Below are 26,441 nucleotides of genomic sequence, written 5' to 3'. Positions count from 1 at the left end.
TGGGGCAGTTTACGCTTTATAAACCGCGAAGCGGTTTTATAAAAAAGCGTAAACTGCCCCAAGTTTTGTTATATCGGATAACATAAGTTGAAATTAGCTTCATTCCTTATAATTCAATTCCAGTGTAGACAATGAGACAATATTTCCTCCGGAAAAAGACTTCAAATTGAGCATTATTTTAAAAGTAACGTCAAGCGGAGTAATACGTTTTTGACGTAACTCATTGTGACGTAGGCAAGTTATGTTATCCAAAATATTATATGTTCCTCTGAATGATTCAGCCAATGAAATTGCTTGATACAAGTGAAATTAAATTATTTACAAATAAACTACCTTAACTACTAGGGAGATCCCAGACAAACATACATAGACTTATTGAGCACCTAATATCACAATGGCAGCGGGATATCCCTAAAGTCTAAGCAAGACATGATTATCATTGCTGAATGTACATTTAGAAGATGGGAGATCACCAGGTAACATATGTACAACAATGGCAGGGGGATCTCCCTGTGATATGAAAAATCAAAATAATGTAAAAATTATTCTGTAAAAGAAAAACTCGACCTTTTAAATATTTCAAATTTTATTTTGCCCATATTATCTTTTTTTCATGCTGTTAGAAAATGGTCCTTGTTATTTTTACTAAACATTGTAGGCCTGTGATGTTATATGCATATAAGAACAAGATTTTAAAGGGTGTAACATATCGGTGGTCGGCACACGACAATTCAATTACTTATACACATAGCATTGTCAATGAATTTTCTTTGGAATCAGATATACAAAAATACAAGAATCCCATGGAAAACATCGCTCACCTGAGCAATGTGGCTAGGAAAAAAGCAGAAATCAGTTTATTATTGAAAAGTTTAAACCCAATAGTGGTCCCAACCAATCCTTAAAACTGAAAGGGTATGATTTCAACAAACTTGAATCTACACTAACTAAAGATGCTTGCTTTCTTTGACTACCAGCGGCTTTGTTGCCCTTTACATTTGAACTTACACTAATGCCCCACCCCACCCACAGGGGTCATGACTTGAACAAAATTGAATCTACACTACCTGAATATTCTTCCATATGAATAGGACTAATTATGGCTTTGCTGTTCTTAAAAAGAACACTTTTAAATATTTTTTCTCCATTTTTCTATATAAAATTTGGATTCCATGTTTTGGCCCCGCCCTATCCCCAGAGGTCATGATTTGAACAAAATTGAATGTCCACTACCTGAGGATACTTCCATAAAAATATGATCATTTATGCCTTTGCTATTCCTGAGAAGAAGATTTTTAACGAATTTTCCTATATGTTTCTATGTAAAACTTTGATCGGCCATTGTGGCCCTGTCCTACCCTGTGGGGTCATGATTTGAATAATTCTGAATCTACATTACCTAAGGATGCTTCCCTATAAGTTTCATCTTTCCTGGCAAAGTGTTTCTTGAGAAGAAAATTTTTAAAGAATGTTCCTATATATTTCTATGTTAAACTTTGATCGGCCATTGCGGCCCCACCCTACCCCCCCCCCCCCCTGGGGTGATGATTTGAACAAATGTGAATCTACACTACCTGAGGATGCTTCCCTATTAGTTTCATCTTTCCTGGCACAGTGGTTCTTGAAAAGAAAATTTTTAAAACATACCATCAAATTTTCACTATTTCTCAATTATCTCCCTTTAGATATTGGGTGGCCCTTCATTTGAACAAACTTGAATCTCATTTACCTAAGAATACTTTGCAGCAAGATTCGTTGAAATCGGCCCGGCGGTTCTTGAGAAGATGTAGAAAATGTGGAAATTTAACGACGACGACGACAGCGACAGCAACGACGACAGACAACGGACACATTTTGATTGGAAAAGCTCACTTGAGTCTTCAGCTCAGGTGAGCTAAAAATGTCACAAAATTTACCTACATAAATACTCTATAATGTGGCGCACTCGTTATGAAAAATTTATTTATTTGACACCATTAACGATAAAGTTTTAAAATATGATTTTAATTTTTAAAGATTCAGCGCTTCGTGATATATTGCTGACGTGAAGCGTTGTAGTTCAAGCACCTCTTGAATCTACAAAAAATAAATTAATTTCGTATATTTACATTTTTTTCTGATGAGTTTTAAAAAATTACGCCAATTAACTGTCAATTTTAAAGCAAAACAGTTTACATTATAGTTGACGTCTAACACGATATTATGGCGTAACTAACGAGATATTCATGCTCATGCATGGTAGTTCATGAGAAAATGTACAAAATTCTAATTTGTAAGGAATGTTAAAGACAATGTAAATATATGACGATAATTGCTAAAACACCTCATATTAGACATTGTCGAAAAAAGTGACATTTGACAGTAATGTGGAGGTGTAATTATCAAGAAAAACAATCTTGAGCGGGGAAGGACACCTGTATATAGTGACAAGAGATGCTAACTACATTTATGACAAAACATAAGCAAACATATGGTCAAAATATGTTCATCATGATGTAGGCCAATTTCTAAATTTATAGTCTTTTTCAAACTAAAGATATTGAAATGTTTCTGGGACAACGTTAAAATATAATGGAAAGCACTTACCATATCGAGAAGCAGAAAGCATACTTGTATACATGTTAAATATTTCATTCAACTCCATTTCAACTGAAGTAAACCATTAAAGGAACAAAATAGGGCTACTTTGCTTGATGAAGACATATCTCTCCGTGTGTATGAATATCACATGCATGTACTAGGTAACGCATATATCAAGGGGAAGTTTTTTTTTTACTCACAATTTGTCCAATGAGTCTGCTTTCACATTTAGATCGGAGAATTACATGTATGACTCAGTGATTGCATTCAAATTAATATTTTAGAGTAATCTTTCAAGCATGACATTAATCTTAATTATTTTCATCACACCTTTCAGCTTATTTACATGTAATGCTTTGATAAGAAAATTTCAAAAAACATTTCTTAAAATTTTTTTGGTCACATGCAGTGCACAATAGAGTTAAGAAAGTTATCTTTATCTCTTCTCATTCAAAAGTTATGATTGACAGACAATATAAATTTAATGTCCCCTCGCTTTTGTAAAAACGGAGAACAACAATAACATTATATATGTATAAAAGCTCTCTCTCTCTCTCTCTCTCTTCCCCATACCCCAAAAATCATTTTGAAATAGATGGGCCAGATGTTTGCTACGTAAAGAAACAAGAAATAACTAAGAGCATTATGCATCGATATTTATTATCGTTCAGATCAACATATTCACGATGGATTAATATAGCCAATCTTTAAACAAATTCATTGGAGTTTTTAATGGCTATCAACAATTTTAAAAAAAGACACTTAAACAATTTTTTTCATTTTTATCTTTCTATTGTCGTTTGGAATGAAAGATTGTTATATGTATTTAAATGGTTCACATCACTTAATTCCTGATATGTATGAGTACATGTATTCACAGCCGGTTCTTCAATGCATTCGGTATAATGTGGTGGTCCTTCATTTCGTCTACTTTTGTACTTCCTATTAAAAAGAAATTAGCTAAGCATAATCGAATATAATGACTTTGAAATTTGGAAACTAAAGTTCTGATTGTGTCAGAGATCATACCTTCTAAGGAGCAAAGAACATAGAGATAAGTTGATCAATAGTAATAATGCGAGTCCAATCGATAAAGATATGACATAACCATAAAATTCTCTCTCAGAAAAAATGGTCAATGCCGGTTCCAGAGATGCTGAAATATAAACGTGCATGAGCACAAATAATTTTAAAGTCATTAATGCTTTTTCTCTTAATATCTACAATAGGAAAAAGCTGAGAGAGTGAGAGAGAAGAGAGAGAGATTAGATTAGTAACTACCCATATTTCTGTCACATTTCTCTCCTGTGAATGGTTCTGCGCATCCAATTAAACAAAGTCCGTTAGTTTTGTTGCATGTTTGGTTGAAAGCACATTTACCACACTGTTTTAGGCAATCCTCACCATACCAACCGTGCCAACAAACTTGAAATTGTAAGACTTTATGTGTACATTAGAAATGGCAATTTTTTTTTACACAAAAACAGCTTAAGTAGTTTTCCAGTCGTATGTCGAATGTATTAAAAAAAATTTAAAATGTGTCCAAACTCAAAAAAAAAAAAAAAAAAAAAAAAAAAAAAAAAAAAAAAAAATAAAAAAAATTCTCTACAAAGAAAGCTGTCATTTCTACCAGAAAAATACCACTACACAAATTGAACACTATAAATATATATATAATTATCCATTTTAATTTTGATAAAATTGGTTCAAACCGCACGACAAAGAAAATGTGACAATTACTTTCTGAACAGTTAAAACCTATCCACCCAGCTTTACATCCAAATGTACATCCACCGTGTATATTGTCACAGGACCTCTTTCTGCAGTTGTCGCTACATATTTCGGAACAGTTTTTTCCAAACCTTCCATTTGCGCAAGCTTTGAAAATTAAAGAAAAAAGGTAAAATTAACAAGAGGAATCAAATACTTTCAAGAGTAAAATTAATCTTCTAAAAACGCCCGTTGTTTATCGATCTGAATAATTACAATGTAACATACGATTTTCGCAACGATGACTGATATATCCATTTTTGCATCCTTCGATACAATTTCCATTGAAAGGGTTACATTTATTGTTTAGGCAATTACTGCATTGTTTGGAGCAATTTTGTCCATAAAATCCATTTTCACATGCTGGAAAAAAGAAACTGTAATGAAAATTATACGAAACGTAAGGTTGCATATAAAATAACTAAGTAATTCAAGTGTCCATCCAAATATTTGCCAGTGCTGGAAACCAAATGATAAATTTATTTTTCAGAGATAATTCAACATTCTGAAAATTCTTTGTTTCATCATATTTGTGTCTATGTTGTTGGTCATAAAAAACAATTTTAAAACGCTCCTTATCAGTATGTACATTCCTATTGAAAAACTAAGTAATAATATTTTTTAAAATATCTATAATGAAATAAATAGAAATAAAGAATGCTCAAAAGTCCATTAAACAACATAAAATAGGAGCAGGGTAAAGTGGGAAAAAAAAAACCTCTTGATAATACTTCCTTAATGAAAAGAGTTTAAAAAAAATCTCAAAGCTTACAATAATCCACGATTAATTGCAAATTTTGCACTGGCCAACCATAAAACAGCATGAAAAAATCTACCCGGAAAATTCTTCTGCTTATTGTGCGAATAAGCCAGGAAACCAGGTTTTCTTAAATACCTACAAACACTAAGTTATATCTCTCAAGAGTATGGAAGGGAATTACCGCCAAAAGTCTATGTATCTTGCTTTTATTCTTATTCTGCCTACTTCTTTATGCTTCGTTATTATTGTAATTATATGTCACTTTATTGTTTTCATATTCGTCGTTATTACATTTCACTTTGACTTTTATCCTTCTTCATTTTGCCCTTACTTCTATGTAGCTTTATTCTTGTAAATTCATTTTACTTTCTTTTAAATTGATACAGTTTCTTAAATGATAATCTCTATTACGAACGTGAATTCAATCACACAAAGAATGAAGCATATTCAATGAAGACGAATACAGTTGTCAAAATTTAGTGCCGCATTATAACGCTAGGTGGCAGGGGTGTTCGCTACGAGTGTTGGTAAAACTAGGTAAGCAAACCCGGGCCGGGGTTATTCGAGTTTTTTTTTCAATTTTCTGCCTTAATACTTTATCAATCGAACTTCTGAAGACCGGATCCGATCACCCGATCCAATGATGGAAACTCCATATGTATTTTCTGTGGGCACACAGGAATACCGGCCTCTTTTTTTCAGACATAACTTTATATACTTTACTGAATATGTTCATTGAAAGGCCGACCCACTTTTTGTAAGGGTAAGGGTCAAATAAGATTAATGTAGTATAGTAGGGAGAAAATTTAAATTTAATAGTATAGAAGAAGTTGAATCTAACCCCAAACTCACCCCGCCCCCGAAATTGGATTTCATTGACGTCGGAAGCAAAGTGAAAGTTCGGGGGGGGGGGGCAAAGTGTAAGAAATATTTTTTAGACCTTCAAAAAAAAAAACCTGACAAGCAAAAAAAAAAAAAAAAAAAAAAAAAAAAAGAAATGTCCACTGTCCAAACATGAAAATCCTATTTCGTGGTGGTGGTGGTGGGGGGGGATTCGAACTTCAGTGTCAATTTCTTTTCAAAACACAACTACTTTCCCCATTTTAAACCTATCCTGCATCGTGTCCATGGAAAGTAGGGGGGGGGGGCTAAACCTACGCAGCAATGTTCAATGTTTATACTAAGTCTATCTGTGGAAAAAAAAAGTGGGGGCTAAGCCCCTCCCCCCTCCCCGGTTCCGACGCGTATGTATTTTCAAGTTTGGACAATTTCCTTTTTTTTTTTTTTTTTTTTTGGCTTGTCAAGTTCTTTCAGCCGGGTAGCTTGAATTTTCAAAAACGATTCTACGTCACTGTTCTCTCGCCTGAAAAATATAACTCCATTAAAGTTATTTGTTGGATAATTGAATTCCACTTTAATTGACATAAAATGTTAAATATTTTGATACTAGTTACCCCTTATAAATTGAGTTGTTTTTCAGGATCTTCCACTGAACTGAACTTTATTTCACGTCAGATAGTAACTGCTCATGCGTGTAATTCTAGGGACGGGGCTTTGCAAAGGAGTGAGGAGTTTTATGGGTAGGCGAAGTCGGAACCATGCTACACCCCAGGCATACTAGAAACTCCCCAGTCTTTTTTCTGCTATAATATTTTATATTGAAATAGCACTTTTCAATAAAGAAAAGAAATATCTTTAGTACGCACCGTATTTTACATCAGCCAGGAGAGCTAAAAAATCTTAAAACTTGAAAATTCTATTTGGTGGTGGTGGTGGGGGGGGGATCGTCAACTTTTTTCAATACCAAATTTTACTCATATGCCACTAAGTACATGACTTTTAATATTTCATATATAAATTGACTATTAGTACTGCAAAAAAAAGTGTAAGGGATGGGGGCAACAAGCCTTTCGCTGAACTTTTCCAGTAGTAGAAAGTCTGTTACGTTTAGGAAAATGTTTCGTGGCCACCCTCCCCTCAACCGGTGAAAATTACCCCATAGGAGGTCGTACAGACGGAAGTCAGTATATTTATTGAGACTTGGGGGTGTTATAATGATTGTACATTGTATAACGTCCATTTAAATTCGAGAATTTTTAACTCAAATGGAGAAGCCACCTCTTGCCGGTGGAGAGCTGGAAATTTGTCCTATATACTCGGCACTTATATAGCCATTGAGCAGTGAGGGATTTTTTTTTCACGCCAGCACCTACTGCGATACGGGACCTCGGATAATACGGTCTAGATCTCATCCGAAGGACCGAACTACACGTCCCATAGTGGTATTGATCGGCTCCTTACTACTGTGTTTCGTGACTCTAGAGCAGACGCCGTAACCACAGTGCCACGCGGGCGACTGCAACCGGGGGGTGGGGGGTGGGCTGCATCCAGGGGGGGGGGGGAGGAAGTCATTATCCATTTGTACTCGTGAAGATTATCTGTTTAACTATATGTATAAATGATTTAATTATTAACCACTATTAAAATGATATCATTCAAACATTTATTCATATAAGACGGATAAGTTTTCTTCAAAAACTGAAAACGTTAGTATACAAACGTTGTTTTACAATTTAAAAAAACTATTCGGGGGAGGGGTTGCTATGAAGGGGGACGAATTGCTTTATACAGCGAGATTTCCCACGGAAGACTAGCTATATATTGAAACTTCCCCGGGGGAAGTCTCACTGTATAGTCTTCCGAAGGAAGCACCACTATGTAGTCAGTCTTCCAGGGGAAATCTTACCATCTTCCGAGGGAATGGCATTATTGGGTACATATACCTGAACTTATAACAAACATCATTTGAAAATTTTAGTTCGATTGATAAAGTATTAAGGCAGAAAATTGAAAAAACTCGAATAAAACCCCGGCCCGGGTTTGCTTACCTAGTTTTACCAACACTCGTAGCGAACACCCCTGCCACCTAGCGTTATAATGCGGCACTAAATTTTGACAACTGTATTCGTCTTCATTGAATATGCTTCTTCTTTGTGTGATTGAATTCACGTTCGTAATAGAGATAATCATTTAAGAAACTGTATCAATTTAAAAGAAAGTAAAATGAATTTACAAGAATAAAGCAACATAGAAGTAAGGGCAAAATGAAGAAGGATAAAAGTCAAAGTGAAATGTAATAACGACGAATATGAAAACAATAAAGTGACATATAATTACAATAATAACGAAGCATAAAGAAGTAGGCAGAATAAGAATAAAAGCAAGACACATAGACTTTTGGCGGTAATTCCCTTCCATACAAGAGAAAGTGTGTAGGGAAGACCATCAATACCAATAATATCAGATGGTAGAATTAAGGCAAATGACATGTCTCTCCATGCAGTCAGCACTGCCATGAAATAAATGTATCTGTTCAAATCTTTTATCAAAAAAAAAAAAAGAAAAGAAAAGGAAAACAACAGAATTTACAAAAAACTATCACTTTCTTCAATTTTCTCTCACTTTCTGGTTAGAATAATACAATAATACATTACCCAAAACTTGCACTTCGCATAATTCCGTTACAACACCAGTTGTCTGGTATTCATCTGGATATGTCACACCACTTATTCTTTCATTGTAATATGTAACAAAACGCCCTTTAATGGAGCATACGATGATAAAATTTAACAAAGGTAATTCTGGTCCGTCCTTGTAACACAGATAACTGTTCCGGATTTCTGTTGTGTTTGAAACGAACAACGAAAAACCCGCCAACCGTCCTCTTTGTCTTTTATCTTAGAAAACAAAAGCAAAAAAACATACATGTTTAAAGAAAAAACCAAACAATCAGTATTTAAATTGTGAAACCCGCGCAATCTTGGATGTATAAAGATCTATTAAAGCTATAACCAAAATTACGTATAATTTAAAGCAATATGAGCTGCATGTTTGACATCGTAAAAAATGTTGCAAATTTACTATTTCAATGACAGAAAAAAGAACATGTATACACTTTTGTTGTTCGTATTTGCTATCACTTTTTATACGCTCTGATTAAGGCAAAATTGAATTATTGTCGTCCTGTACAATAATGGTTTCTTATATAATACTGTATATTCGGTTGTACAGAAATATTTCTTCTGAAACATTTTAAATTTTATTTTGGTTTTATTGATCATAAGGCTTTAGATTACATACAGATTTATCATAATAACACATTTTACCATCAAAATAAAATTTTCAAAAATGCAGCTCATATTGCTTTAAGTTATTTTTAGAATCACAAGGAATAGTCGAAAAAAAATTTGGAGTTAATTCAAATCTTGGTCGTTTTATTTAAGTTAAATATAATTTTAGTCACTTTATTTATATCCCATGGAGTTACATTGTATTCGTAATATTGTCAAACCTATAACGCAATGTGTTCCAATCCATTACCACGCGCATATTCTCACCTTGCCCTTAGCGATATGGTTCGAAATTGTGAAACTGCAAAAGAGTTTCTCTCAGGCAACCTTATTTATGGAAATTTTAGGACTAAAAAACTTGAATCATGCTTACTTTTTAATGATATACTTTCATGAAATATATTGAGATAATTACGAACTAAATTCAAGATCAAAATGATATTATACAATACAAATTTGGGGCAAAGAAAACATACTTTTTAAACATCAGAGGTGGGATCAAGTTCCATGGAGAAGTACGAATTTCCAGCTGTCCTGTAACGTGCCTAGTACAGCTGCTCCTTGTCATGATATAGGGAAAATGACGGGAAAATATAAATAGCATGTCTTTACAATGTAATACGTAATAAAACGGTAATGGCCAATATTTGCCCCCCAAAACAAACTTGACGGAGAAGTTTCAACAAAAACAAAATAAATCAGATGCTTATATATAATAATTCTAAAAAATGATTAAAACATCATCCATGTCCTGCAAATATGTCCCGATGCGCAAATGACGCAATATCAAAAAAAAAAAATATTGAAGAAATAAAGTCCGCCTTTTCGTGAATGTTGCAGAATAACCTCCGAGGTTGAGAAATGTTGTTTGAAAGACAAAAGCCGAGGCTTTTATATTTCAAACAACATTTCGAGACCGAGGAGGTTATTCTGCATCATTCACGGTAACAAGGACATTATTTTTATTCTACTATTTAGCTCTAAAATATGACTGATCGTTTATCTAAAGAGAAACGAATTAGGTCACCTTGTTGATATTACGCTGTTCCATTTAGCACCAGATTGTAAATTTGTTTGTTTACCTGTGCATGGAATGCAGATGATTTGGGCTTTCTTCGCATTAAAATTAACGTTTTATTAGCTCACCTGAGCCGAAGGCTCAAGTGAGCTTTTCTGATCACATTTTGTCCGTCGTCCGTCCGTCTGTCCGTCTGTAAACTTTTCACATTTTCGACTTCTTCTCAAGAACCACTGGGCCAATTTAGACCAAACTTGGTACAAAGCATCATTGGGTAAAGGGAAATTTAAATTGTTAAAATGAAGGGACATATCACCTCGCAAGGGGAGATAATCAAGAAAAGACAAAAATAGGGTTGGGTCATTAAAAAATCTTCTCAAAAACCACTGGGCCAGTAAAGCTGAAACGTATGTGGAAGCATCCTGGGGTAGTGTAGATTCTAAATTGTTCAAATCATGACCCCCGGGGGAAGGGCGGGGCCACAATGGGGAATCAAAGTTTTATATAGAAATATATAGGAAAAATCTTTGAAAATCTTCTTCTCAAGAACCACTGGGCCAGAAAAGCTGAAACTTATGTGGAAGCATCCTGGTATAGTGTAGATTCTAAATTGTTCACATCATGACCCCCGGGGGAAGGGCGGGGCCACAATGGGGAATCAAAGTTTTACATAGAAATATATAGGAAAAATCTTTGAAAATCTTCTTCTCAAGAACCACTGGGCCAGTAAAGCTGAAACTTATGTGGAAGCATCCTGGTATAATGAAGATTCTAAGTTGTACACATAATGACCCCCGGGGGAAGGGCGGGGCCACAATGGGGAACCAAACTTTTATATAGAAATATATAGGAAAAATCTTTGAAAATCTTCTTCTCAAGAACCACTGGGCCAGAAAAGCTGAAACTTATGTGGAAGCATCCTGGTATAGTGTAGGTTCTAAATTGTTCAAATCATGACACCCGGGGGAAGGGCGGGGCCACAATAGGGTATCAAATTTTTACATAGAAATATATAGGAAAAATCTTTGAATATCTTCTTCTCAAGAACCACTGGGCCAGAAAATCTGAAACGTATGTGGAGGCATCCTGGTATAATGTAGATTCTAAATTGTTCAAATCATGATCCCAGGGGGAAGGGCGGGGCCACAATGGGGAATCAAAGTTTAATATAGAAATATATAGGAAAAATCTTTGAAAATCTTCTTCTCAAGAACCACTGGGCCTGAAAAGTGAAGCTTATGTGAAAGCATCCTGGGGTAGTGTAAATTCTAAATTGTAGGAATCATGACCCCCGGGGGAAGGGCGGGGCCATTATAGGGAATCAAAGTTTTATATAGAAATATATAGGAAAATTTTTTGAAAATCTTCTTCTCAAGAACCACTGGGCCAGAAAAGCTGAAACTTATGTGGAAGCATCCTGGTATAGTGTAGATTCTAAATTGTTCACATCATGACCCCCGGGGGAAGGGCGGGGCCACAATGGGGAATCAAAGTTTTACATAGAAATATATAGGAAAAATCTTTGAAAATCTTCTTCTCAAGAACCACTGGGCCAGTAAAGCTGAAACTTATGTGGAAGCATCCTGGTATAATGAAGATTCTAAGTTGTACACATAATGACCCCCGGGGGAAGGGCGGGGCCACAATGGGGAACCAAACTTTTATATAGAAATATATAGGAAAAATCTTTGAAAATCTTCTTCTCAAGAACCACTGGGCCAGAAAAGCTGAAACTTATGTGGAAGCATCCTGGTATAGTGTAGGTTCTAAATTGTTCAAATCATGACACCCGGGGGAAGGGCGGGGCCACAATAGGGTATCAAATTTTTACATAGAAATATATAGGAAAAATCTTTGAATATCTTCTTCTCAAGAACCACTGGGCCAGAAAATCTGAAACGTATGTGGAGGCATCCTGGTATAATGAAGATTCTAAGTTGTACAAATAATGACCCCCGGGGGAAGGGCGGGGCCACAATGGGGAATCAAAGTTTTACATAGAAATATATAGGAAAAATATTTGAAAATCTTCTTCTCAAGAACCACTGGGCCTGAAAAAGTGAAGCTTATGTGAAAGCATCCTGGGGTAGTGTAGATTCTAAATTGTAGGAATCATGACCCCCGGGGGAAGGGCGGGGCCATTATAGGGAATCAAAGTTTTATATAGAAATATATAGGAAAAATCTTTGAAAATCTTCTTCTCAAGAACCACTGGGCCAGAAAAGCTGAAACTTATGTGGAAGCATCCTGGTATAGTGTAGGTTCTAAATTGTTCACATCATGACCCCCGGGGGAAGGGCGGGGCCACAATGGGGAATCAAAGTTTTATATAGAAATATATAGGAAAAATCTTTGAAAATCTTCTTCTCAAGAACCACTGGGCCTGAAAAAGTGAAGCTTATGTGAAAGCATCCTGGGGTAGTGTAAATTCTAAATTGTAGGAATCATGACCCCCGGGGGAAGGGCGGGGCCATTATAGGGAATCAAAGTTTTATATAGAAATATATAGGAAAAATCTTTAAAAATCTTCTTCTCAAGAACCACTGGGCCAGAAAAGCTGAAACTTATGTGGAAGCATCCTGGTATAGTGTAGATTCTAAATTGTTCACATCATGACCCCCGGGGGAAGGGCGGGGCCACAATGGGGAATCAAAGTTTTACATAGAAATATATAGGAAAAATCTTTGAAAATCTTCTTCTCAAGAACCACTGGGCCAGTAAAGCTGAAACTTATGTGGAAGCATCCTGGTATAATGAAGATTCTAAGTTGTACAAATAATGACCCCCGGGGGAAGGGCGGGGCCACAATGGGGAACCAAACTTTTATATAGAAATATATAGGAAAAATCTTTGAAAATCTTCTTCTCAAGAACCACTGGGCCAGAAAAGCTGAAACTTATGTGGAAGCATCCTGGTATAGTGTAGGTTCTAAATTGTTCAAATCATGACACCCGGGGGAAGGGCGGGGCCACAATAGGGTATCAAATTTTTACATAGAAATATATAGGAAAAATCTTTGAATATCTTCTTCTCAAGAACCACTGGGCCAGAAAAGCTGAAACGTATGTGGAGGCATCCTGGTATAATGTAGATTCTAAATTGTTCAAATCATGATCCCAGGGGGAAGGGCGGGGCCACAATGGGGAATCAAAGTTTAATATAGAAATATATAGGAAAAATCTTTGAAAATCTTCTTCTCAAGAACCACTGGGCCTGAAAAAGTGAAGCTTGTGTGAAAGCATCCTGGGGTAGTGTAAATTCTAAATTGTAGGAATCATGACCCCCGGGGGAAGGGCGGGGCCATTATAGGGAATCAAAGTTTTACATAGAAATATATAGGAAAAATCTTTGAAAATCTTCTTCTCAGGAACCACTGGGCCAAAAAAGCTGAAACATATGTGCCCATGGAAGATTCATGGGGTAGTGTAGATTTCAAAATGTCTAAATTATGATCAGTGGGGTAGGGTGGGGATGCATTATGTATAACAAGGGGGAAATCTGGTAAAGAACAGAATGGTCAAAGCTTCTCAGGTGAGCGATGTGACCCATGGGCCTCCTGTTAATTATAAATTTGTTTATACATATATTGATTAATTTTAATGAATGTACACTAACAAAATCAGTCTTCTATTCTACCGCTTTATTACTTAAATTACGGGGTTAAAGTATGGCGTAGGGAGGTCCGTGGAATAGCCCCTCTTAGCTATAAAAATCGACTTTATCAGCTACTTTATGAAATTTACATGTGTTTAGACTGCAGAGACGACACATCGATGTGGTCTAAATAAGTATTTCAATCCTAAGTAAAAAATTTATTTCAAATGCTCAGGTTTGAAACGTGTTTTTGATCTGATAATTTTGATGATGGTAGTTATTTATTGAAAAATAATGTCCGCGGCATTTCTTTGATCCCAGCAATAATCGTAGTAGAATATTTGATAGCTTATTGATTTATTCCGAATTCAAGGGCAAACTTTATTAAAATTTATATCAGTGGAAAGTACTTAAAAATCACTTTAAGTAAATGTAAGTTTCATCCGATCTGATAAGTTATAATGAAAATTACAAAAGAATCAAAATGGCTTGCGGGAGTATCCACTAGCTGGCTAAATAACCTCAAACTAGCTGGCTAAAATAACCTCAAACTTTTTTATAATGCAGATTTTTATATTTATGTACGTATTTTTGTACTCTTAAAATTTAAAATGTTAATTAAGAAATAAAATATAATTTTAGAGTTTCATTGGGGTATGAAGTCGGTCACGTGATCAAATTCTATAACGCCCGAAGGGCGTTTTAATAGATTTGACGTTTTTAGTCGTGTTACAAAGATAAATATGCAATCATTTAACATTTGTTACCTACTTGAATCCGCACCATAGTCTTTAAACTGTATCCTGATACTATAAATACTTTTGATGTCTCCAAGGTCTACTCTCCACCACACGGTTTTAGAAGAATTCGACAGACCAATTGTGTCGGCTCTCATACATGTAGACATGTTGCCGTCAACTGCGTTGTTTGATGCATACAAATTACAGAGTTGAGAGTGACATGTCCACAATGAACTTTGTGTGGTAATCTTACCCACTGACAAGTTATCTGAAGTGAAAACATTGACTTAATAAATTCATAGTAGCGCATCCTGAGATACTAGAAAAATGATAATATAAGGAACAAAAACAATTTTGATAATTCTTTAATCTTTTTTCAAATATGATCAGAAAATTATGGAAACTTTTCTTACACCAGCGAAAAAATGACCTTTTTAAAAATTGACAACTATGGAAACTTACTGTAGAAATGTACACGTAATAAACGATTCCATGAATGCGCTTATCTTTGCTCTACATGTTATAGACTTAGAACATTTTAATAGATAATATATTGTTTTCCTTTAATGGGGATAAAACGGTTTGTTTTATTAATATAAGGTATTGTATAGCGTTGATGTCGTTATCTATAAGCTTAAAAGCTTTCAGAATTAACACTTCAAACATAAGGCTGCTTGATATTACCCGTATACATTCGCCTAACAAAAATATTCCTACCAAAACGAATGTTTTTGCATTAAAAAAAATGACAAGGGGTCATTATTCTACGGGGTCATTTTTCTACAATGCACACGAAGAAAAACGACCCCAAGGCCATAATTTCTACAGAAAAGTAGGTCATTTTTCTACGTAGAATATTGACCAGGGGGTCAAATTTCTACGTAGAAAAATGACCCCCGGTCAATATTCTACGGGGGTCACTTTTCGTCGTTACACCGGCGAAGCGGAAATCAGCACCTACGAGTGGGCCTAAACCAAAAAGTGGGATCAGTCGAATCTACCGAAGTTTCATCAGAGGAAAACATCCCTGTACAGACATTATTGTTACCATGGTTACTACAAGGGTGGTTACTTTTTCCACTAGTCCTAGCAATGAATCTGTTGTCAATGTACAGACTGCCAATCATGTTCATACATCAGGTAATGAGATCGATGGTACATGCGGTAGTTTGGGGGTAAATGCTACAGAGTGAATCAAACAAAAATGTTAAGGGCGAATACATTGATTTAGGTCAGCTTCTATCCAATCCGGTCCCGATGGTTGATAAGCAAACACTAACAGTCTCTAATGGTCAAGTAGTAATTGAACCGAAATGGGTTTCAGTTAAAATTACAAACGTACAGCAGTGGACTGATGCATTTTTGATTTTCTCTTCAGTATATGCCACAGTACACCCTACAGAATTTCTTTTTTGGCTTGTTTAAATACATCCACACTGTTTGTCTAGGGGCTAGCAGGTAGGCTGTCAAATATAAGGTGCAAGTTTTATAATGAGCAATATCAAATGAGAATTGCAAGGAATTCAAGTGTTTCATGAAGAATAGTTGATCAGGAGCTTTAGCTACTGTACATGGTACCATCGTTTATTGGTCCAGTGCAAAAATCTTCAAGGGGGGGGGGGGTGTAAAATGCTATGACTATAACAATTATCAGGTTTGTGTAAAACAGCAGTGCAATTATTTACATAAATGTTTGAACTGTAGCGGGCCTCATCCATGTAAAAAGGCCCGTCTGGTAAATATCAATATTCTTCTAGAGATTTTTCAGGTCAAAGATACCCATTATAATACAGGAACCAGGGACATTCATCAAGACCACCACAGACTTGAGCATGATTCCCCAGTGCATCACTATCTGCAGGACCTGGGTTATTCCACAGTTAAAGTAGAAGTTCTTGCAGCTTATTTACAAACTCTGATTATAATAGGAAGAGTTCAGAAATTTTGCCAAAGGGGTTTTATGAGGGTTTCTAAATTACAATGGTCCAAAGGGTAGCTACTATTGTTTTAATTTAAAGTCAGCTAGGGATAATGAGCTTGGAATTCTAAAAAAAAAGTTTTAAGAGTTAATGCTGGAAGAGTTACTGGCCCATTCCATTCAAGACCCTTTTCCAGTCTTAGGCTTTAATTCACCTGTAGGTTAAGGTACAGAAAAAGATGGATCATTTAAGTTGATTCATCATTTATCTTAACCGGAAAACTTGAGTGTTAATTCCTTTATTGAGCCATCTTTCTCCTCAGTCAATTACTTCTCATCATTAGATGATGTGGTTAGGTAACAAAGTTTGTTGGGTAAGGGGGCCTTGATGGGTAAAGTGGACCTCAATTCTGCATTTAAGTTGCTTCCTGTTCACCTGGCAGATCTTTGAGCTTTTAGGTTTTAATTAAATAATTTGTGGTGTCTTGTAGTCTTTTGAGGTTTTTTTTAGTCATATTTAGAATGGATATTGAAGCAACAGTCTGGACAGAAATCTGTTGTGCATCACTTAGATGATTCTTTTATTTCCTGGTAGGGTAGGTAGGAATACATGTGATGAACTCACGTCATTTTTTGTGGGGCTATGCGAGCAGTTAGGTGTCCCCTCAATAGCTGATGATAAAACAGGGTGGCCTTCCACTTCCCTGACCTTTTTGGGTTTTGAGTTAGATTCAGTTGAAATGATGTTAAGAGTCCCAGTTGATAGTAGAATAGTTTAAAGGATTTGAACAACAGTTTTATGTCAGAAAAGAAGGCTACTCTAAAGGAATTTAAGGCTCTTGCAGGTTTGTTGAATTTTTGTTTGTGTGTCACTCTGTCAGGCCGGGCATTCACTAGGCATAATTTATGACAACATGCAAGGGGTCTGTAAACTACATCACTTTATCAGGGTTTCGGTGGTGGTTAAGGAGGACTTGGAAGTGTGGCTTCCTTTTTTAGATTTGTTCAATGGCTGCTGCTACTTTCCACAAATTGGCTGAGTAGATGATGATCAACATCAATTATTTACTGACAGTGCAGGGAATTCAAAATTAGGTTATGGTGCTTTCTTTAAGAATCATTGGTTGTTTTTCAAGAGGCCAAGTGAATTGGCTGGTACTGAAGTTATCAGGGACATCACATGTCTGATCAAAATTTGTCCGTTGTCTGTCGTTGTTGTCGTAGTTGTCGTAGTCGTTGTCGTTGTTGTAAACTTTTCACATTTTCATCTTCTTCTCAAGAACCACTGGGCCAATTTCAACCAAACTTGGCACAAAGTATCCTTGGGTGTAGGGGATTCAAGTTTGTTCAAATGAAGGGTCACGCCCTTTTCCAATGGGAGAGAATTATGAATTGGAGAAAAATTAATGGCATTTTAAAAAAATCTTCTTCTCAAGAACCACTGGGCCAGGAAAGATGAAACTCATGTGGAATCATCCTCAGGTAGTGTAGATTCAAATTTGTTCAAATCATGACCCCCTGGGCTAGGGTGGGGCCAAAATGGCCGATCAAAGTTTTACATAGGAATATATAGGAAAAATCTTTAAAAATCTTCTTCTCAAGAACCACTGGGCCAGAAAGGTTGAAACTCATGTGGAATCATCCTCAGGTAGTGTAGATTCAAGATTGTTCAAATCATGACCCCCGGGGGAAGGTAGGGGCCAAAATGGCCGATCAATGTTTTGCATAGAAATATATAGGGAAAATCTTTAAAAATCTTCTCAAGATTCATTGAGACAGGATATATAAAACTCGTGTGAAATCATCCTCAGGTAGTGTAGATTCAAGTTTGTTCAAATCATGACCCCCGGGGGTAGGGTGGGGCCAAAATGGCCAATCAAAGTTTTACATAGGAATATACAGGAAAAATCTTTAAAAATCTTCTTCTCAAGGACCACAGTGCCAGGAAACATGAAACTCAAGTGGAATCATCCTCAGGTAGTGTAGATTTATGTTAGTTCAAATCATGACCCCCGGGGGTAGGGTGGGGCCAAAATAGCCGATCAAAGTTTTACATAGGAATGTATAGGAAAAATCTTTTAAAATCTTCTTCTCAAGAACCACTGGGCCAGGAAAGATGAAACTCATGTGGATTCATCCTCAGGTAGTGTAAATTCAAGTTTGTTTTAATCATGACCCCCCGGGGGTAGGGTGGGGCCAAAATGGCCGCTCAATGTTTTGCATAGGAATATATAGGGAAAATCTTTAAAAATCTTCTTCTCAAGATTCATTGAGACAGGATAGATAAAACTCATGTGAAATCATCCTCAAGTAGTATAGATTTAATTTTTTTAAATCATGACCCCCGCGGGAAGGTAGGGGCCAAAATGGCCGATCAAAGTTTTACATAGGAATATATAGGAAAAATCTTTAAAAATCTTCTTCTCAAGAACCACTGGGCCAGAAAGGTTGAAACTCATGTGGAATCATCCTCAGGTAGTGTAGATTCAAGTTTGTTCAAATCATGACCCCCGGGGGTAGGGTGGGGCCAAAATGGCCGATCCAAGTTTTGCATAGGAATATATAGGGAAAATCTTTAAAAATCTTCTTCTCAAGATTCATTGAGACAGGATAGATAAAACTCATGTGAAATCATCCTCAAGGAGTATAGATTTAATTTTTTTAAATCATGACCCCCGCGGGAAGGTAGGGGCCAAAATGGCCGATCAAAGTTTTACATAGGAATATATAGGAAAAATCTTTAAAAATCTTCTTCTCAAGAACCACTGGGCCAGAAAGGTTAAAACTCATGTGGAATCATCCCCAGGTAGTGTAGATTCAAGTTTGTTCAAATCATGACCCCCGGGGGTAGGGTGGGGCCAAAATGGCCGATCAAAGTTTTACATAGGGATATATATAGGAAAAATCTTTAAAAATCTTCTCAAGAACCACTGGGCCAGGAAACATGAAACTCATGTGGAATCATCCTCAGGTAGTGTAAATTCAAGTTTATTCAAATCATGACCCCCGAGGGTAGGGTGGGGCCAAAATGACCGATCAAAGTTTTAAATAGAAATATATATAGAAAATCTTTAAAAATCTTTTCAAGAACCAATGGGCCAGGAAAGATGAAACTCATGTGGAATCATCCTCAGGTAGTGTAGATTCAAGTTTGTTCAAATCATGACCCCCGGGGGTAGGGTGGGGCAGAAAATGGCCGATCAAAATTTAAAAATCTTCTTCTCAAGAACCACTGGGCCAGAAAAGATGAAACTCATGTGGAATCATTTCAGGTAGAGTAGATTCAAGTTTGTTAAAATCATGACCCCCGGGGAAGGTAGGGGCCAAAATGGTCGATCAAAGTTTTTCATAAGAATATATAGGGAAATCTTTTAAAATCTCCTTCTCAAGTACTTCAAAGCCATAATTAGTGATATTTATATTAAATCATTCTCAGGTAGTGTATGTAGATTCTAGTTTATTCAAATCATGACCCCCTGGGGTGTTAAGATTTAAGCCCCCTCTCCCCCCAAAACTCAGTAAACTTTCATTTCTGATCTGAGAATAATTGCTTTTTCCTAGCCTGTGTGCTCAGGTGAGCGCTGTGGCCCCTGGGCCTCTTGTTTAGCTTGCTCCAGTTTAAACAATATACAGTTCAAGGCTTGTCTTATTATCTTGTGGGTCAGATCCGATTTGGCATCCTGATGAAAAATAGATATAGATTTTATTGCTAGTTGTTCATTAAAGTATCTGTCATCTGCTACGGTTAGAACATATCTGTCAGGTACAAGCTTTAAATGTAAACTTGATGGTACTTGAGACTTTGTTATGAAAAAGATGGTGGTAGGGATGTCAAGACTGCAAAGTTCTATAGATGCTAGATTGCCAATTATATCAAGAATTAGGTTGTTGGGGATCAAAAGCTTACAAGAGATAAATAAGAATACCAACCTTAAATTTGATTGATGGCTAAAGACTCAATATATTTGTTGTATTACTTCTTAAGCACCTCAAGCAGTATAGCTTGATAGGTTTTCTAATACCTTTATGCAAAATCTTATTTTAAATATGATCATTTTTGTTTACAAATATTTCAGAGGGTTTAAGAATATTTATTTTTGGATCGTCAATAACATGACATGATTGTGGGAATTCGATGAATGGTGCTGTCATGGTTACTAAAAATAGAAATTTCTGTGAAATTCTTTCAAAATGCTACTCCTCCTACAGTTTTGGTCCGATTTCAAAACTTAGCACACAAGTAGACTATACTAAGATGCATAATTCTGTGCATTGGTTTTTATATTGATGAGTGGCAAGGATCATTTTTCTATTTATTGCTGCTTTAAAGTTTTAAGTCCCAACTGCTACTTTTCTTTTCGTTTGTTTTAAATATAAAAAGTAGAGCTACAGTCTCGACAGAGACTTCTGGTTTGGGTTATGCTAGACAAAATGGGGGGTCCAATTTTGGGCTATCCACATTGAAAGCTAATATCTCGTGGCAAGGAAAAAGCGGCATGAGATGGTGACATCTCCCAAAAGTCAAATTAATGTTAAGGTATGAAGATACCCCACAATTATAATCTGGTTCTACATTGCGAGGGCAACAACATTGGTCAAATTCCATCATGTGTTTTGCATTATAGCATAAATAATTCTTTTGATTCAATTTTAGTTCTGTTACCAAACACCAAATATTGAAAATTATTTGGTCTCAGATATTACCTAGATTGATTTGGCGTAATGCTAGGGACAACCATACTGTTACTAAAGCTGGGTTTCGAGTTTATAGCTTTGTTGCAATGAATCTTCTGGCACATCAAGGGGGATAAGAATGGGGTGTACTTGTCAGCAAGGCAATGAGATATTTGTTGAAACTTTGAGGAAAGCATAGCATAATTTTATATGTCAAGGATGGGCTTTAAAGTTCATGGCACTCTATTTCACTGACTAAATAATGTAAAGCACACTAAAATAGACACACAATATATGTAACTAATGCGATTGTTTTTATACTCATTTGTCTTGGTATGCAATGTTAATTTATTTGCTTTGCCTTTCTTTAAAAAGGAGGGGTTGGGGGGTAATCATAAGCGTTCAGCTACCGCCATTGTGGCGGTGGACACATAGTGTCCATTGGCGCAATCTTTAGCTGAACTTAAATAGGGTTATATTTAGTGAGCATCTGTTCCCAGGGCTCGCTACAACTGTACATAATTATTTTCAAATTTCAATTTGCTTATTTGTGTCAAACTGGATGAAACATTTGCAATGTATTATTTGCCAGTAGGTTGCTTAACAGCTTCATTTGTATATTTGCCTATTTCATACTCATTTCTATATTTGTCTATTTCATGATGATTTTCATTTACATGTATTTGCCATTTGCCATTTGGGTTGTCAAATCGCCCAAAGTATTTGCCCATTTCATGATGATTTTCATTTACATGTACTTGCACTTTGCCATTTGGGTTGCCAAAATCGCCCATTGTATTTGGGTTGGTAACCTTGGTTACGATTGTAACCAGTAACTAAATGTAATTTCCTGAAAATTGTAGTGCTGCCATCCATTATTCGCCATTAAACTTTAAGAAATTTATATATGTATGGTTTTCTCTAATAATTCGATTTAATTGCTGAAAATTAATCCGCGTTATTAGAGAGACGCATATTCAAGGTTATCGGGTCATTAGTATTTCCCCGTTCTTTTAACTTTTGGTATTTTATTCAAATCCGTAGGACTTCTTTTTCCGTTAAAGAATGCAGGGGAACAGACAAATCCAGCATCTCAAGATAATTTTTTTTTTATTTATTTTATATTGTGTTAAAAAATTCACACCCACCAACACCTTGTATGTAATGTATGAAAATATAAAATAAATTGTTTGTTTGGTGTCAATTTTCTGCTGCTTGATTTTTTTCTATTTTCAGCCTTGTACATCTCTTAGTTCAACACCTAACTTCGTCATGGCGCACTGCATGGCTGTTGAAGTAACCAACTGTTATTGTACCCGCATCAATGAAGTTACAACTCTCTTGTTGCGTTCCACAATCTGTCGTTGGACTTGAATAGTGATTTATATGTGTACCTTGTACATATCTTAGTTCAACACCTAACTTCGTCATGGCGCACTGCATGGCTGTAACCTCCGATGGCTGTTGGTGTAACCAATTGTTACCCACACCAATGAAGTTACAATTCTCTAGATGCGTTCCACAATCTGTCGTTGGACTTGAATAGTGATTTATATGTGTACCTTGTACATCTCTTAGTTCAACACCTAACTTCGTCATGGCGCACTGCATGGCTGTAACCTCCGATGGCTGTTGATGTAACCAATTGTTACCCGCACCAATGAAGTTACAATTCTCTAGATGAGTTCCACAATCTGTCGTTGGACGTGAATAGTGATTTATATGTTTATATGTGAGTATCTTGCCCCAGGGCTCAATATTGTCTTATATGTGACTGATTTTCGTACGATTCCCGATTTGTATGTATAACGGATGGAATAAGACTATACAATCTTTAGCTGAACTTAAAGCTGAACACGACTCGTAAATAGGCATACGCCATTTTCGATAACATTATCTACGATACATCAGTACTAGGGTATACTCGTCGCATTCGTTACGCCTGACTGCTTTATTGTCACGGGTATCGACGTGGAATGGCGACCCGTGTTCGTGCTATTTATCTTGCATTACCTTTGTTTATATTTTATTGCAGTTACGTTTATCTGTGTTGTTTGTATACTGCACTGACTTGTACAACTATAATTGTAAATTTAATCGTTATCTTATTTTCATGCATTAGACGAAGTATTACGTTATTATTCTCGCTACCAAGTGCTCTGTGGCATACGTCCGTCTACATCGGTGTCTACTGATTACACTGAACAGTGACCAAGTTTTGCCCTATTTATAGGGGTCTTCAGAGTAGCGAGACTCAGGAACAAAAATTGGCGGACAGATTCCTTTTACGAATCATGTTCAGCTTTAAATAGGGTTATATTTAGTGAGCATCTGTTCCCAGGGCTCGCTACAACTGTACATAATTATTTTCAATATGTGTGAAATTTCAATTTGCTTATTTGTGTCAGACTGGATGAAACATTTGCAATGTATTATTTGCCAGTAGGTTGCTTAACAGCTTCATTTGTATATTTGCCTATTTCATATTCATTTCTATATTTGCCTATTTCATGATGATTTTCATTTACATGTATTTACCATTTGCCATTTGGGTTGCCAAAATCGCCCAATGTATTTGGGTTGGTAACCTTGGTTATGATCATTGTAACCAGTAACTAAATGTAATTTCCTGAAAATTGTAGTGCTGCCATGGCCATTATTCGCCATTAAACTTTAAGAAATTTATATATGTGTGGTTTTCTCTAATAATAAGGTCAAATTAGTCGGAATGACTAGGGGAAAAACATGAATATTTATAAGCTATGACGCGGTCGGTCTGACGGATTACTTCTAACACCGACCGTGGTTATGGCCAAGGTTATTTTTTTTTAAATTAGGTCAAACTCAATGATCAGGGAAATGGTCCAATAATGTCACCTAGGGGAAGGCCTTGTCATCATAAACAGGATGCAAAAAATTAAGCCCTTGCACCAATACACTGATCAAAAGTTATGGTTTAGGTGAATGATGATTTGAAAGTAAGCCAGATTGCCAAGTCAAAGTCGAAACGTCACAAGTATTTATCAACCAAAAAAAGATCAAATCAAGAGGAACATACCATCCCTAGTGCGAACTGTTCAGAAACAATGGGTTAAATATGTTTTTAAGGTTAGATATTTAAATTTTAAGGTCAAAACTTGAGGTGAAAAGTATGAATACACATGAAAAGGTACTGTCAAGATAAATACACTTGTGAAATATAAAAAAGAATGTAGCAACAAGTGTTCAAATATTATGGCCAATTTTAAAATTAATAAATATATTTACAAAATTAGCTCAAACTCTAAAGTCAACGTCAGGAGGTCAAACATATTGGAATTCAAAGGAAATTACTGTGAGTATGGAATATCTGTAAAGTTCCAAAAGAATAGGGCCAATCTATATAGGAATATAATCACCAATTTTTCGATTACAGGCCTGTGGCATAAAAAATTAAACATTTTGATTGTTTTTCCTCAAAATATACTAGTATGAATTTTTTTATTATTGTATCTTATTTTGAATGTATAGTTATTCAAAATAAATGAGAAACTTATTGATTTGCAATTCATTGATTCATTGGTAACACAATGGCTCGTTGTTTTCAAAGATTTTATATCTGTACTAATTATAAGGATAGGGAACATTACTGTACATACTTAAATGTTTAAAACTGTTGTTTTCTGCAACTCAATTATTTTTTATGTAAAAATCCTAGTACTAACGGTTCAAAAGTTATGGTCGAGGTTGAAAATGTCCAAACTCCAAGGTAAAGATCAAAAGGTAAAATATGTTATACCAAACGAAACGTCAAAGTGAAAACATATGTGAAGTATGAAGCAAGCATCAACTGTTCCACGTCTATGGCCTTGTTATTGTTTGGAAACTTTTGGTAAAAGCGGGTCAAACTCAAAAATCAAGGTCTCGAGGTCAAATTTGGTGATACCAAACGAATGGTTTCATGACAAGAAATATACCTTTGAAATACGAAAGCCATAACACAACCCACCCAAATAATGGACAAGTTTAAAATTTTTACAGACAAACAGACAGACAGGGCAAAAGCTTTATACATGTACCCCCGAATCTTCCATTGGCGCGGGGGGAAGGGGGGGGGGGAGACTTTTATCAGTCTCTTCATAAAGAATGGCGACAATATTGAAGTTTTAAGGAACTTTTAAAAAGCATTTGTATGCAAACACTTAAAATGTCAGGTACAGTACACATAGTTAAAATAAACTATGTTGTTCTTTATGCGCAGTATATTCCATACTCTTCTGAACAGTACTTCTATTTAGGGACAAAGATTTGTTCATTTTTTTTTCTTTTTTGTGTTTCTATGACGAGTAAATAAAGTAAATGTTCTGCATATATTTTTTTATGATAATTTATAAATTATTCTTCACAGGCAGTTTTATAAGTAGGTCAACACTTTGTAATTTGAAGTTTGCGAGGAATTTATATAAGCCACTTCTAACTTACTCTGTAATGTCATTTAAAGATTAAAATACTCAATCAAATCATAGTGAAAGCACTTACCATATCCATAGGTGGAGAATATTTGCAAGAGCAAAGATACAAAGAGAAACTCCATGTCAAAATCAACCCGGAAGTAACAGCTATGTTATCTCTCAGTGTAATTTAAACCAAAACGACTCAATGAAAAATTATATATATAAAAAGATGTTTGTGAAATATAATACTCCAATTTTTTTTTATGTAAATGGTGGTATAACTTGATGCGGATCGTGTTTTTTTTTCGGTTTCTTTTGCTGATTTTATAGGTTATCCTGATTTCTCTTTTCCATATTTATTAAAGAATCCTTTCGATCTAGAACAAATTAAATGTTAAAATGACCCTAGAGAACACAAACTATAAAATACGTACGTCTGTTTTTGTCTTTAAATTTTTATCGAAATATTCTAGCATTAGCATGTATACTAACCTGCCCATGACTGCATATCAGTAAGAACACATGATGAATGGACCTAAAATTATTAATATAATTTACAGTCACGTACTGTAGGCAGCTTGTTTCCTTTCTTAATGTTTTTTCTGCACCAACTCTTTGCTTTTTAAAAGTTTTTTTTACCATTATACTATTGACTGGGCTGTTATATCATGAGATTAGTAAAAATTATGTCATGCGGGTAGTCAATATGATTAAGTAGTCAGTTGTCTTTAATTTTTGTTTAAAGTCAAGCGAATTATTTGTTGTATAAGTTTATGTAATAGTTTTAGTCATTTTTTTTTTATACAAAATTTTATTCACATAAG

At 35.6% G+C, this 26,441-nt stretch overlaps 1 protein-coding gene across 1 annotated transcript; it reads right to left on the bottom strand.

The window, feature by feature from the left end:
- Positions 1–3,058: 3,058 nt before the first annotated feature.
- On the bottom strand, positions 3,059–25,803 carry LOC134249391 (uncharacterized). The gene is made up of 8 exons (XM_062731757.1): positions 25,703–25,803; positions 14,624–14,860; positions 8,605–8,847; positions 4,579–4,713; positions 4,321–4,458; positions 3,862–4,005; positions 3,610–3,736; positions 3,059–3,522 (listed from the first exon to the last, which is right to left on the bottom strand). The coding sequence occupies exons 1-8, from the start codon at positions 25,755–25,757 to the stop codon at positions 3,363–3,365; spliced, it is 1,239 nt and encodes a 412-aa protein (XP_062587741.1). The 5' UTR covers positions 25,758–25,803; the 3' UTR covers positions 3,059–3,362.
- Positions 25,804–26,441: the final 638 nt, after the last annotated feature.

The sequence above is a fragment of the Saccostrea cucullata genome, unplaced genomic scaffold (assembly GCF_032062105.1).
Source record: "Saccostrea cucullata isolate Sc308-1 unplaced genomic scaffold, CSIRO_AGI_Scuc_v1 ctg5045, whole genome shotgun sequence".
Classification (NCBI taxonomy): Eukaryota; Metazoa; Mollusca; class Bivalvia; order Ostreida; family Ostreidae; genus Saccostrea; species Saccostrea cuccullata.
Note: the sequence above shows the minus strand (reverse complement) of the source record. Positions and strands in the feature narration are given on the sequence as shown.

Bases quoted from the DNA above. Each gene is read 5' to 3' on its own strand.
- LOC134249391 (XM_062731757.1), bottom strand. From the start codon at position 25,757: ATGGAGTTTCTCTTTGTATCTTTGCTCTTGCAAATATTCTCCACCTAT. The intron at 4,459-4,578 runs GTATGTTACATT...TAATTTTCAAAG, and splicing joins CAGTCATCGTTGCGAAAATC to CTTGCGCAAATGGAAGGTTT. The intron at 3,523-3,609 runs GTATGATCTCTG...TCTTTTTAATAG, and splicing joins TGTTCTTTGCTCCTTAGAAG to GAAGTACAAAAGTAGACGAA.